Below are 13,743 nucleotides of genomic sequence, written 5' to 3' on the forward strand. Positions count from 1 at the left end.
CTAATTTATACTGAATGGGGCACACTGGGGCTTGACTACACTGGATCTTCTAGGAAAGCTTGATGCTGTCGATGCCATGGATCATGGAATGCCTACATGAATATACTACATTGTGAGCTGCAAAAACCTGGGAGGGTATGGATGCATACAGCATACCTGGTGGTGAGTGTGGTGCAGAGCCAACTATGTTATATATTTCTAATATATGTATATATGTTTGCAAATGTATATGGAGCTGGATGTGTATAATATGCATTTATGTAGACTGTATTTGGCTAGATATGTAGTTTCTAATTAAAAGCTTAGAGGGAGGGGGTGGTAGATACCAACAATTACTGGATGTTATGTTACTTACACCACATTCTGTAAGGTGGATGATGACAATGAACTACCTGGTGTCAAGTCTCATTCAGGGAAAGTATATTACTCCTATTGCAAGGAATCAGGAAAGATAAAAGAACAGATAATGTTCAAAGCTTCACATTTTCAAATGATGGAAATACTTTTTGTAGAAGATTAGTATCTATAAAATAAACAAAATCATATGTATTAGGAAAATAAGGAAAAAAGACAAACTGCATAGTGAAAATTTCAATCACTTCTCTTGTTCCCTTTTTCTCACTTATGGGATTATTTATCCAAAATAAAAATTATAGTAAGGAGTTCATTTTTTAAGATAACCACACACAAAAAAGAGTTAACAATGCTTCTGTTTCAATCATTCTCTGCAACCAAATTAAATAGAGCAACCTGTAAATGCGGAGAAACTGAAAAACAACAAGACAACTCCTTTTCAAAATTTCAAATTTCATTAATACAAATGTGATATTTGATCATTCTCTATCTCAATATTCAAGCTTTCGGCTGTTTGATGAAAAAGACCATATATTGATACAATAGAGCTGCAGATGATGCTAAAGAAAGAGTCTATCATATCTACAGTACAAATGCCACCGACTTGACTAACTAGCAGAACCTTTTTCTCTAGCATAGTAAAAAGAATATATTAAATATGAGTCCCACACTTGCTTGGAACAAATGGCCATAGATTTATAATAGCAGTTTAGTCTTCTGACAGTTTGACTAAACCAAGAAATCTGTGTCAGAAAGTTCAAGCACCTTGTGAGGACCAATGGGGTTTACACCTGGCCGGAATCCATTCCCTTCAATATACCTGCAATTGGAATAAAATGAAGTTAAATATTTTTTTCTTTTTGACATTAGCGAGGTTCCAAAGAGGCTATTTTCCTCGCAAATTAAGAGATGAAGTCAACTCACAATTCTTTCAAGAAAGGATGCTTATAGAATGCATCCGGAATCCTGCCTGAGAACTGGTTATGATCCAAGTACCTGTTATTGTTGAAGTTTAAGTGCAGAAGTTAAAGATCAAATTGAAATAGACTCATGCTACCTGTTCTTCATGTTATAGACACCGTTCCCCCCCCCCCCCCCCCCCCCTCGCCTGTCCTTTTTTTTTCCCCTTAAAGTTTCATCAATTAAAAGAAATGCAAAGACCATGGAACAAGCATTTGCAAAAAAAAGTGAAGAGACTGAGCAAGAAAATTAGTCCAGATTTCCAAATCAAACTAGACTAAGTGTTTTAGAAAATCTTACAAATATGTCAGTTTAGGAATATGGGCAAGTGCTGATGGTATTGCACCAGACATCTTGTTGTATGAAAGGTACCTGTAACCAGCACAAAATTAAGTTTTAAGGATTCCAAAGCCTAAAAGAAGAAGAATCCCATAGTACAGATTGCTTAGTTACTGTATTAGTTGCACTCACAAAATCTCCAAATTTGTCAAATTTGCCAGCTGAGCAGGAATTCCTCCAGTCAAATAATTGTTATTTAAGTACCTGCATCAATGCAAACTCTAAGAAAACTGTGTCTTTGATCATATTGCATAACAATCATGCAAAAACTTGCACAACATAAATTCTTGACAACAAGAGTTTTATAACACATTAACAATTAAAATATAACATACAAATTACGTAGAACTGGAAAGCCTCCTTCAAAACGAATAAGCTCCCTAATGGTACCCACCAAATGATTATTACCAACATCCCTGAAAAACCAAACATGAACATGTAGCATAATGATTAAAATATCCTGCCAATAAAGGATAACCACTAAATGTTATAGAAAGGCACTTCTCAAAAAAATGTTATAGAAAGGTACAGAAGTAGTCGACAGAATATTACAAGTGCCGAAGGTTTTGTAAAGTCCCCAATTCTGGCGGAATTCGTCCAACGAAACGGTTTTCTTGAAGGTACAGATAGCGAAGCTCTGGTAGATTGGCAAGCTCCTTAGGAATCTCACCCTTAAAATTATTAAAGCTCAGAGACCTAAAGAAATTTCGGTTAGATCTTTCCCAATTTATGCTAGCATGAATGTACATACAAACACATTCAACACTGAGAGAGAGAGAGATATTTGTGCAAATATACAGTTACTCACAGATGGGTTAGTCTTTTCAGCTCACCAATCTCAGGAGGAAGGACATCTTGGAGTTTATTCCACCTCAAATTTCTGTGCAATGCATCGCAGTTATGGAAAAAACTTATTCTCAGATGAATGCTAACAAAATTTTGAAGAAACTAAAATGCTTTTGCCTACAAGTTTATACATAATTTGTTCAGTAAAAAAGAATGGCACTTATAAATATTGGCCTAGATATTGCACGTGGTTAATATCCAATACTGAAGCTTTTGGATCTACTGATGTAGTGTAAGGTAGCAAAGTAACAGAAGTATAGTTGCACACAAAATGCTGCCAGTAAGGGTGACATGGTTAATATAATTTATATAGCAAGCTGTAGCTTTGCTGGTGTATGTAGTATACTTCAGAACAATTTGAGACAGACAAGTACGTCACTGATAACAAAGACCTGGAATCAAAATTGCTTCACTCATGGAAAAATAGTTATGAGAAAAAACAAAAGCAAGAAACTGTTAACTGAAACTCAAAGCAGAGTACAAGAATTGAGTCAATTCATACTAATATCTACAGAAAGAGAGTTATTATGAAGTGTCCCACACGAATAGCAGATCACAGAAGAAGAAAACATACAACATCCTAAGTCGTCTCAGCCGTCCAATTTGGGGAGGAAGAGGGCCAGTTAGCTTGTTGTTATGGAGATCCCTGCACATTAGCAAAGTCAAGAAGGAAAAAGTTCCACTTAGAACTCTCAAATTAATTTTTGAGGCTAAAACATCTACATGATAGCCCCACTATGTGATTATTCTGTTCATAAAATTATTTTTATGTTAGTGAGAACCAAGACTACCACATACTAGGATACTACATGACACATTATTTCTAAACTATTTCAAGGAGTTGTAATTTGTGTACACAATTAAAAGCAACAATGCGAAGGAATGAATGCATAAATTATGCATATGAACACTATACAAGACATGCAATCCACAGTAGGCGTAGTAAAGCAATTGATGCAGCTGAAAAAGAGATAAGGGGCAATATCAAAAAGGTAAATAGAAGAATCCATTTTCATCAAGCTTTTGAGTTACCAGCCTAATTTCTCCCTTTTTCTCTGCTCCTTACCAGACGGAAGTGGAGAAATGCACAGGTTGCTTTTCCCTCTATATATGCTTACCGCTTTAAAATGCCAATTTCATCTGCATGGTCTACAGATCAAGAGCAGGAAATGACACTTGTGCACATGCAATATTGTGACGCCTAACAGTCATGACCAAAAAGAACTTATGGGCATCAAAACTTGATCTTGTTATTTGACGCTCCAATTTACAGGAGATTCGATTGCCATTTTGAAGGACAGTCAGAAAATGAATAACAAGGTACACATTTTGTTCACCTTCAAACAACAAATATATTTTAGCTTATTAGGCAAGAAAGATTGAACTTACAGCCTTGTTAAATCCAACAAATTAGTTACAGCAATAGGAAAAGGACCAACAATTGATACAGCATAAACTTCCCTGTAAAAGAAAATAATCATAATCATGAGCCAAGGAGAAAGTTGAGACAAACCAATAGAATTACATTTGTGGTGAATCATGGCAGAAAAGTATCCTAACCTCTGACATAAGATATAAATAAAAGTTGGAATCAAAGATAGAATGAGAAAGCGAAATGATTTGAAATTGAATTATTCACTAGGTTGCTTTAATAAATCAAAGACATACGCTTTAATTTATGAGCATATTAAGCAAAATTGAGGCACAAACTTCAAATTTTAAAATAGAATGAATAACCAGCTATGATACTTACAATTCAGTAACAACTCTATAATCTCCTTGAGTAGAACACGTTACACCAGACCAGGGTGGTAAATCACCATCTCCGCAGGGATCATCCCCAATCCATGCATATACCACTCTCCATCCAAGTGATGCTTTTATTTCATTTAAGGCTTTTACTGCAATAAAAATACAAACTCTTAACCCATCGCATGGTGCACATTCACATTCTATACTAATCTTCTTAAAGATAATAACTCCAATTCTCACTACATCAACAGTAACAACAAATATCAGACCATAAAAAGCAATTTGCAAGTTCTAATCATTCTATGGCTTTTGCAATCGGGAAAACAAATTCTTATATTTAACAAAAAATAAAGGGTCAAATCCATTTAGATCAAGATAAATTTTAGTGTATTTATCAACTAAGTTGCTAAAAAGTTGAAGCGAAATGGGTAGAAAGTTAAAAGAGATCCTAAAATAACTAAACAAGCAAAAAGATCACAACTTGAATTCATAAAAAATGAACACAATTACTGAAAGAACCAATTCAACCAAAAAATGGGTTTTCTTTACTTTAATGAAACGAACAAGTATGACATTCTAGGTATGGTAAAAAAAAAAAAAAACTTTCCGGCTTCTTAATTATTTCTCGCGGCATTTCCTCAGAACCAAACAAAGCAAACGAAGGAAGATCCAGCGGAAAGGGTGAAGGGAAAACTTACCATCTCTCTTGAGAGTCTTGGAGTGAGCAATGGAGAGTGAGAATGCGAAAATGCAAATCAAAGCTATTGGCCAAAGGGAAGCCATGTTTTTCGGTAGAGAGAGATCTAAGCCCAAGGAGAGTGAAAATAAATCCTCATTTATATGTAACAAAATTGGAGATCCGGTCACTCTCTTTTTCTCAGTTTTACACAGTAACTCTTTTATACATTATTGGCCTTTGCCGACACAGGTGAACTGTGGGGGGGAACAAGGGTAAACAAATAAATAAATATTTTTGTACACTTCCTATTTAGATAATGTGAAAAAAAAAAAAGGGCGAATTTTAAATGCCAATTTCTTTTTTTTGGAAAAATTATATTTTTTATCACATAAAAAACATAAATCTCTAATTTTAAATGCCAATTTACATAAATCTCTAATTTTTATCATCTAATTTTAAATTAAAATATAAAATTTTTATTATTTGAAAATAGACTTTTACTCCTATTTCAGATTGTATAATTATTCCCTTGTAATTTCTTTTTTATTTTTTTATTTATCATGAAAACCTAAAACGATGCGTTTTGCTCTACATCTCCGTAGTCATTCAGCCAGGTAAAGCTACCGCGCAAAGATTCTGTCTTGCCCACGGCACAGCTCTATAAAATCAAACAAACCTGAAACCCCCGCTCTCTCTCAAAAAAAAAAAAAGAGCTAATGGCGGCGTCGGGGGTAGCATCGCCTACAAGAACGGAGGTTTTACAGCTATACCGTTCACTGCTGCGAGTGGCACGGCAGTTCTGTGACTACAACATAAGGGAGTACACAAAACGACGAACCATCGATGCTTTTCGAGACAACAAGAACTTAACAGACCCTTCTCAGCTGTTCGCTGCTTTCTCCGATGGCAAAGCTCAGCTGGAAGTCGCTAAACGACAAGCCGTCGTTTATTCCCTCTATGCTCCTAAGGTCAAAAGCATTATGGATATTAAGCCCTCTTAAAAAATTACTTTTTGCTGCCTTTTATTTTTTAGAAAAAAGAAATAAACTGTGATTTATTGAGAAAAAGTAAGTTTTTTTATGGTGTCTGAAGTTGAATTTTTGTTATTTAATACAAGTTTTCGATTAGTGGCATGTTGGGTTTCGTTTGTTTTATTTTACATATGGGGTTTTCTTTTTATTTTGTTTAATTATATATTCTTTTAGCTAGTAAGTTAGTGCTTTTTGGCCCAATTCCGGTGAAAGGTAGTCTGGGTTGTCGTTGGTGGAGGTGGAACTTGATTAGATGCAGGTTAGGAAGCACTTGCATAGCTGGATTGTTAGTTCAAGTTGCGCTTTTATGCGGAAAAGTGGATATATAATTTGATTATTGATGTGTTATTCTCATACGATTTTAATTAATTATTTTGTCCTTGGTAGATATCGAGTATGTCAAAAGCATGTTTTGAATGTTAGATATGTAAGTAAATGTTAATAACACATATTAGTTGTGGCTTTTTGAGAACTTAGGCAAAAGACTGATATTAGAGATTTAAATTATGATATTTTGAGTTAAAAGTTGAATTAGATGGCTTTTGCAGGCGTTGAGTTGTTGGCAATTATGTTGTTATGAAATGCAAATGTTTTTGATAACAAGCTTCGCTCTTTTCCTTGTTTCCCCTCCTTCGGGTAAAAGCTGAAGTAGTTTTCGAGACATGTTGATATCAATCCCTAATATGAAGTATTCAAAGTTATCAAAATCATTTAATCACCCCTAGGATTCAGGGTGTGCTACTTAAAGGAAGTCACTAGACGTTAGATAGTCAAGGTTTTGAGAAGCATGTCCAACAGCATATCCTGGCTTAACTAATGGCCTTTTATCATGCCTTTGATAAAGGTTCTGGTTACTTTTGGAGTAACAATTGCAAGCAATTATTTTTGGGAATGAATTGCTGTAGTGGAACTTTTATTGGGATTAATGAGTTTTCATGGTCAATGAAGAGATCTGGGTGAGTTTGAAATCATTTATTGGTATGACTAGCCAGTTTTGAGTGTAATTGCAGAATAATCGTCTTGGACAATCTTTGTCATGTTCCATATTAGCAGTGGGCGATGAGTGTGAAAGTGAGCAGATTTAAGCATCCCATAGACAATCTTAGATGCCTAGATCCATGAAGTTCGTAGAGTTTTTTAGCTATATTATAATTATGATCATCGCTGTGTATACTTTTCAGAAGTTTGGCATCCCAGGAATTATGGTGGACAACTCAGTCTTAGTAATTATTATGTTTGTTTCTTGAGTTTAACTCTTACTGGTTGTAGTTATATGTTATTCAAGTAAATCCTACTATAGTACTGTTATTCCTTTGGAGTAGGTACATGCAGTTATGCCCCTCTTTCTGGCAGTATGCTTAGAATAAGGATTATATAATACAGGAATTTTCTGATCACTGCCTGCTTAATAAATCTCAAGCAAGGTTGGGTTTTACTGTCTGGAGATGAGTTGTGCCATTGGCCTGCTCATTGAAGTTGTGTAATTTCCTTGTGCCTTTGAGAGATATTTGACACATGACATTTGTTGTATTGCCAGAAAATGGGACTCCCCATTAGTCCCATCAGAGTTTTGGCTCTCATTAGTCACTTGATTTGTTATGGCTTGCAGTGAATTTTAACATTTCATTGATTCTACCCTATGAATGTTGGGGGTTTGTTGGTGCCTAGGATTTTGCCCTTCATCAATGTCTAATAATGCTTTTCATTGTGGATGGTAATTTCCTTTAGACACCCTCCCCCCTCCCCTTTCTAAGATGAGAAGAAATGAGGGATTTTTTTTGGTTGAATTAGTTAGTTTCTTCATGAGAATTTCATACTCAAATGTCTCCAGTGGATTCTGCCACTGACGGGAAAGATCTAACAAATATTTGAAGAGCATGCATGATCTCTTGCTTCTAAATCCAGGGACATGCCCTTGTTCATATGATGTTGTTGAATGTATTAAATGTTAGATAGGTCGTCAAGCCATATGCCACGCAACCAAGTTCATCTTGACTTTTAACAGACCGTATTACCTTGTTATATAACATCTATGGTGATACCATTATGAGATTCCACGGTAATTCTCATCATTCCAGTTCTATTGAGTCATTACTGAAGCTTTGCTGTTTGTCTTGCGCAAAAATCATCCTTTTATTTTGCACATCACAAAATTGGTTTTGGAAATGGCATGGCACTAGTGCCGACAATGGCAGATAGAAAAAGCCATATGCCTCATAAGTGGAAAGCATACAAAGGCCAAAAAGGTCTTAATAATGAACACATCCATGCATGGTAAGAGGAGGAAATTTGATACAAATAGTCAAGAGTTTCACTGTATATCAACAGATGTGAATAAAGATGTCTAATCCAAATTTGTATGTGCACGGAATCACTATGACAGGGCAGAACAGCGAAATAGAAGGGCAGGGAAGGCTGGCAGCATAAGCAAAATCTTTGAGACTTGAAATTTACTTTCCAAGTAATCGACGAGCACGTTGATTTGCACCTTTCACACGGAAATTTAGCTCATCCACATCGTCTTGGAGACCATTCAGACCTTTATTTTGCCTGCAATAAGTGTTAAGTGTAGTGTTAATGTGAGATGTACTTAAATAACCAAAAATGCAGGCAAAATACACCAAAATAGAAAATCGACAAATCAAGTTGCTCATTTCCTTTTAGCAACGTAAAAACAAGGGCAAAAGATTAAATGAAGTCCAGCATGTAATTCGACTGAACCAAAGAAAAAAAAAAACCGCAATATCATTTAAGAAAATTAACAAGAAACTAACCTCTCAATTTCAGACCCCATATCAACGGCCATATCCTTAAGCTCTCCCAGTAGGTCACTTAAATCAGAGAGGGCATCATCCTGCTTTGCCTTTTCAACCTGTTTCACAATCCCATATAATGAAATAAATTGCATATTCTCATTAAAAGCTTAGATTAGTGCATTGTATTATGCCTTTATCTCATATACTAGTTGTTTAAATATTTTTTTAAAGAAAAAAAAAGTTATATTTATATTAAAAAAAATAGGCACAACAACACATACCTCAACTTTCTGAAATGCATTTGTGGGTTCCGGGGGTGGTGTTTGAGATTTCGAGTGTCCCCTACGAACAGGATTCAATCCCAGCTTCTCTTTCTGTTCCAAGTGGCCACCACTTCGCTTAGGTGATACATCTGAAGACCAAGTAGATTACACATAATGTTCAGAAAATATGCAACAAAACAGACATAGATGCAGAAATAATTTCGAAGTCACCACCAGCCTTCAATCTTATACAGGAAATAAAACTTTCATATTTTCTATAAAATGGGAGGAAAAAGAAGAGATAATTCACGGAAAGAAAAATAACCTCTTGTTATAACAGGGCCAACTATTGGGCGAGTCTTCTTTGGCTTCCAAGTTCTAGAGAACATGCCTCCAAGACTTCCCAAAAGCTTCTCACCCTGAAATCAGAAAGAAACTATGATTAAGAGACTCTTTAATTTCATAAGATCAATCCACAAGAGGAAAAGTACAAGTTTATTAAAATTTTCAAGATCAAGAAAAGAACAAATTGATAGTTAACAGTCATTCAATCAAGTCATGTGTATCACTTTCAATCAACAATGATATTTACTTTCAGCACTTAGGCTCTAAATTTATGCCATTGGAAAGTCATAGAAGCATCTGATAAGAGATACTATGGAACAATAAAGTGAAAGATTTTTTTAATTTAAAGAAAACAGTATTTCAACACATAGGAAGGCATGAATGATGAGGGATCAGAGATGAATGATAAGAAAGATGAACATGCATAAAGGAGCAATTTTCATGGAGCACGAAAGATATGAATTCTGAAATTCAACTCTTCATCTTTCTTCAAAAGTGGCAATTCCACCAAAATACAATTACTTTGTTTCTACTTAAACTATTAACATCGCTACCTTAGTAAAGACTAGTTTCCTTCCCACGTTTGATCAAGGATTTCCCCTATACAAACTATCAGAAGAGGCAAAAATCATGAGTTACATAACACAAGCAGGCGGCCAAGATGACCCTTGCCTTGTCCAGGTTGATGGTCTAATGGCTAACACCAGATCAAAGACATTGACAGTGACAGATCAAGCAAGAAAGAAGCTTTTATAAAGCTGTAAGTAGGTTAGGGAAATGATCTTATATGTCTCAAGTAGGAATCTTACGAAGTAGTCTATTGGATGAGGAATGGAGCATTTTGGGGTTCTAAAGTTTCAGAACATGATGGCATCAACACTTCATACCATGATTGTGATGTTCAGGGGTAACTATCTGTTCAATCCCATAGAAACGTAAACTGAAAACTCATTAACGATTTAAGTTTAGGTGACTCCTTTTGATCATCATGCTAGCAACATGAACAAATGCAAATATCCACTTAATTATAAAAATATAAACTGTAAGAAAGGTCATCATAAAAATTTTTCATGTTTTTGTCTTTTATGGCTATTCTTCCATCATTTAGCAGAAGGTTTTGCTTTTCCAAAATGAAAGACATACCCGACTGAGGTCGTGATCAATGCCAGCAGCCACATTGTGGGTCCTGGTAATTTGCTCACCCTGCTGATGTAAGGTGATCAAAGTGTTGGTGGCACCCTCCCTCATTTCTTCTGCAATCTTCACACAGTTATTGACAGTCTTTGTAGTCTCCTCAGCCTTGTAGACAGCATAGTTCTCCAATTCTTGCACTGATTGGTTCTCTAGTCCTCCAGAGTCACGGAAATCATTCTTATACTTGTCGCGAGTTGCTGAAGCTTGCCAATATGAAGAAGAAGAAGAGTTCACTTTCTGTTCATCATCATCAAAAGGATTTGTGCCAAAGTTAGGAGGATTCAGCGTAGGCTCAGAAGAAGTCCTTCTGGAAGGTTTAAGGGTTTGCTTATTGTCCAACTCGTCATCAGAATCAAAAGGGTTGGAGCGAGAAGGAACAACACGCCCAGGATCAACTGAATTATGCTTAGCAGTCTTCAATGGAGATTTCTTAAAACCTAACATTCTTTTAATGAGTAAAAATACACTGCTTGATCAGGCAGGAGACAGGAAGAAATTATATTCAATCTGCAAAGCAATCAACATTCACTTATTAGATCGTGGTGCAAAGAAAAATACAGATAAAAGGCAGAAATCCAAGGAATTCTGTGAGTAGACAACATACGCATCGATTTCTAGCAGCAAAGGTGAAATAATCAGAAAGATAATGAAATTGAATATGTAAAACCTTTTATTCAAAAAAAAACAAAAAAGGGAACTCGATTGAACAGTCTCCTTCATACTCTTCCTTTTGAAAATATTCTAGGTGGGAAAAGGGGGGACTTAAAACGGAATTCAAAAGGCCAAAAGCAAGAAAACCAGATCAGCAATCACGTATAAAGAAACGCAATCAGAAACAACAATACCCATGACTGGAAGAAGAGATGTTAAAATACGAAGTTTATCATCAAAGACTAAACAAAGTAGGTTGACTTTAGATTTTTCGACACTTTCTAGAATACCCAGAAAACAGAAAAAAGCATAAGATTCCCTAAGTTTTCACGGCAGGCAACCAAACATAGAAACAAGGAAGAAAGCCGTGAAGCAAACATCAAAGGTAAGACTCGAGAAGAACCCATCAAGATATCAATCGAGGCTGCTCTAAAATTTCAAAGAGCAAAATGACATAAAAAGGACCAAAATCATTCATATAATACAAGAAAAAAGGGGTGTTGTTTGGTTAACCAGAAAGATCGATTTCTGTCCACAACAAGGAGCAAGAAAACTGAAACAACCCATATGCAGAAATGAAGGCGAAAAAGGAAGAAAGAAGAAAAGATAGAACGGTAGGGAGTACCTGGAGAAATGGAAATGCAGAGATAAATCTTTCAAAATTTAACAACAAACAAAATCAAGAGAAAAGTTTTGGAAATGTTGGTCGAAATTCGAGAATGAGGATCTTCAACTTTTAAAGAGAGAGAGAGAGAGAGAGGGAGATGCAGGAAACGCGTCTGGAGACTCTAAAGAGGAAGTCTTGAATCAAAGTGGAAATTGGTAAGGAAGTGGGCGAAGCGTAATTATGATTATTTTATTAAAAATAGATATTGCCATTTAAATTTTTGAAAATAATAATAATAACAAAACCTTTTTCCCTCTCTTCGCTGCATCATGTTTTTGCCTTTTCGAGAATTTAGAATATTTTCTCTTTAAAAAAATAAATAGTTATAATACTTTTATTTGACTTTTTGAAAATGACTTCTTTCAAAAATAAAAAAATCTTTGATTTTTGTTGAACAATTCAAACATGGAGTTTGTGAATTACGATACGCGCACCTTTTTGACCAGAACTACTCCCACTTTGATGATGCTAATTTCCCTTAATTAAACAAACCCACTCTATTCAGGCCGCTATTTCCACTTTAAAATTTATTAACTATTATTTTATAATATATATATATATATATATTAAAAATCAAATATAAAATTTTTAAATTCAAATTTTGAAATCGTAATAATTGAAAAACACACTGCATATTTATTAGAACTATTTAATCATAACTCATATAAACCATATTTATTCGATTGATTGAAAACAATGATGTGAATTTTGTTGAAAATTTAAGATTAATTAGAAAATAATAACATACCAAAAATATATATCGAGAAAATAATTTTTTTATTTTTTGGTAAAATAAATCTCTAATTGAATATATCAAGAAAAAGAAAAAAGAGAACATCCTTTTCCGAGTTATGGGCTTGATAGCAACTGAAATGATGCGCATTAACTGCACGCCAAACCATATAGTTTAGAATAATGTTTAGATTAACAATGCCCTCAAACTCGATCTAACCTATTTATTAATTAAAAAAAAATGCAATAATAGATCGATTAATTAGATCTTGGCTTAATAATAGATTAAAATTAAAATCTGTTGCTCTCTTCTTTTGTAACTAGGGACAACCAATCTTTTATCTTTTTTTTTTTTTTTTTTCCCCTACTTGAATTGAATTTTGGTCATACCACCTAAGTTTTAATCCAAATGGCAACTCAACAAAAAGTGTGATATAATCATATGGTTAAGTAATGAATGACTTTTATGGTAAGCTCCGGATATGAAGCTTGACGGGTTCTTCCTAGCATAGGTAAGGAATTCACAAAGTGGGGTTTTCTTTTTCCCTTTTATGATTCCAGAAAATCAAGCTATTGACCTTGACAAGGTCATCCTTGGATTTTCTATTTCTTCTTGGAATTAGGGTATAATCTCTAGCAACAATTTCCAACATAAATTTGTTTACATAATAATCATTCATTCGGATCAACAAAACAATCATATTCTAACATTTTGTTCGATAGTAAATATATGTATTATTTATTTAAAAAATTTAAATTAATATTATTGTGGTAAATAAAAAAAATATATTTTTATGGGTATATGTAAGATGAACATATGATAGAAGAAATTTATATTTATAAAAAAATTAAAATTTTTTATAAATACCCGTTAACCGGATTTATTTAAAAAATACAAGTATTATCTATGTATGTATAAGAAAAGATGTATAGGGTATAATTTATTCAATTATTTAGAAAAAAAAAAAAAAACATGATTTTTGAAAAGCACTCTATCCTATTACATTGTAACCAAATCCATATCTATTTGAATGTATTATTTTGAACATAGTAATCACATCAATTAACATAAAAGACCAAGTTTAAAAAATATAACTATCCAATAATAACCCCATTACATGCTGATGGAAGATTTGGGAAAAGTCCAAGACTGAAACTATCCATTCATCCGACA

The 13,743-nt window shown here is 34.3% G+C and overlaps 3 protein-coding genes across 3 annotated transcripts; 1 reads left to right on the top strand and 2 right to left on the bottom strand.

The window, feature by feature from the left end:
- Positions 1 to 790: 790 nt before the first annotated feature.
- Positions 791 to 5,131, bottom strand: LOC18604782 (Leucine-rich repeat (LRR) family protein). The gene is made up of 11 exons (XM_007037428.3): positions 4,950 to 5,131; positions 4,253 to 4,400; positions 3,889 to 3,960; positions 3,074 to 3,145; positions 2,462 to 2,533; positions 2,206 to 2,349; positions 1,989 to 2,069; positions 1,786 to 1,857; positions 1,615 to 1,686; positions 1,279 to 1,350; positions 791 to 1,174 (listed from the first exon to the last, which is right to left on the bottom strand). The coding sequence occupies exons 1-11, from the start codon at positions 5,032 to 5,034 to the stop codon at positions 1,084 to 1,086; spliced, it is 981 nt and encodes a 326-aa protein (XP_007037490.1). The 5' UTR covers positions 5,035 to 5,131; the 3' UTR covers positions 791 to 1,083.
- A 431-nt stretch (positions 5,132 to 5,562) lies between these two features.
- Positions 5,563 to 6,063, top strand: LOC18604783 (LYR family of Fe/S cluster biogenesis protein). Its single transcript, XM_007037430.3, has one exon. The coding sequence runs from the start codon at positions 5,647 to 5,649 to the stop codon at positions 5,929 to 5,931; it is 285 nt and encodes a 94-aa protein (XP_007037492.3). The 5' UTR covers positions 5,563 to 5,646; the 3' UTR covers positions 5,932 to 6,063.
- Positions 6,064 to 8,210: 2,147 nt separating this feature from the next.
- On the bottom strand, positions 8,211 to 11,975 carry LOC18604784 (SNAP25 homologous protein SNAP33-like). The gene is made up of 6 exons (XM_007037431.3): positions 11,796 to 11,975; positions 10,469 to 11,026; positions 9,306 to 9,399; positions 8,999 to 9,129; positions 8,736 to 8,833; positions 8,211 to 8,511 (listed from the first exon to the last, which is right to left on the bottom strand). Exons 2-6 carry the CDS (start codon positions 10,961 to 10,963, stop codon positions 8,412 to 8,414), a joined length of 918 nt encoding a protein of 305 aa, XP_007037493.2. The 5' UTR covers positions 10,964 to 11,026; positions 11,796 to 11,975; the 3' UTR covers positions 8,211 to 8,411.
- Between the last annotated feature and the right edge of the window lie 1,768 nt (positions 11,976 to 13,743).

This window comes from Theobroma cacao, chromosome 3, assembly GCF_053813885.1.
Source record: "Theobroma cacao isolate CCN51 chromosome 3, ASM5381388v1, whole genome shotgun sequence".
In the NCBI taxonomy this organism is placed as follows: domain Eukaryota; kingdom Viridiplantae; phylum Streptophyta; class Magnoliopsida; order Malvales; family Malvaceae; genus Theobroma; species Theobroma cacao.

What these genes read in the sequence shown, in the direction of transcription:
- LOC18604782 (XM_007037428.3), bottom strand. Translation starts at nt 5,034, where the DNA reads ATGGCTTCCCTTTGGCCAATAGCTTTGATTTGCATTTTCGCATTCTCA. An exon ending in CTGAAAAGACTAACCCATCT is followed by an intron (nt 2,350 to 2,461) that starts GTGAGTAACTGT and finishes AAATTTCTTTAG; the next exon opens with GTCTCTGAGCTTTAATAATT. An exon ending in TTGACAAATTTGGAGATTTT is followed by an intron (nt 1,687 to 1,785) that starts GTGAGTGCAACT and finishes TGCTGGTTACAG; the next exon opens with GTACCTTTCATACAACAAGA.
- LOC18604784 (XM_007037431.3), bottom strand. Translation starts at nt 10,963, where the DNA reads ATGTTAGGTTTTAAGAAATCTCCATTGAAGACTGCTAAGCATAATTCA. An exon ending in TTGATCACGACCTCAGTCGG is followed by an intron (nt 9,400 to 10,468) that starts GTATGTCTTTCA and finishes TTCTGATTTCAG; the next exon opens with GGTGAGAAGCTTTTGGGAAG. An exon ending in ATGGGGTCTGAAATTGAGAG is followed by an intron (nt 8,512 to 8,735) that starts GTTAGTTTCTTG and finishes CACTTATTGCAG; the next exon opens with GCAAAATAAAGGTCTGAATG.
- LOC18604783 (XM_007037430.3), top strand. Translation starts at nt 5,647, where the DNA reads ATGGCGGCGTCGGGGGTAGCATCGCCTACAAGAACGGAGGTTTTACAG.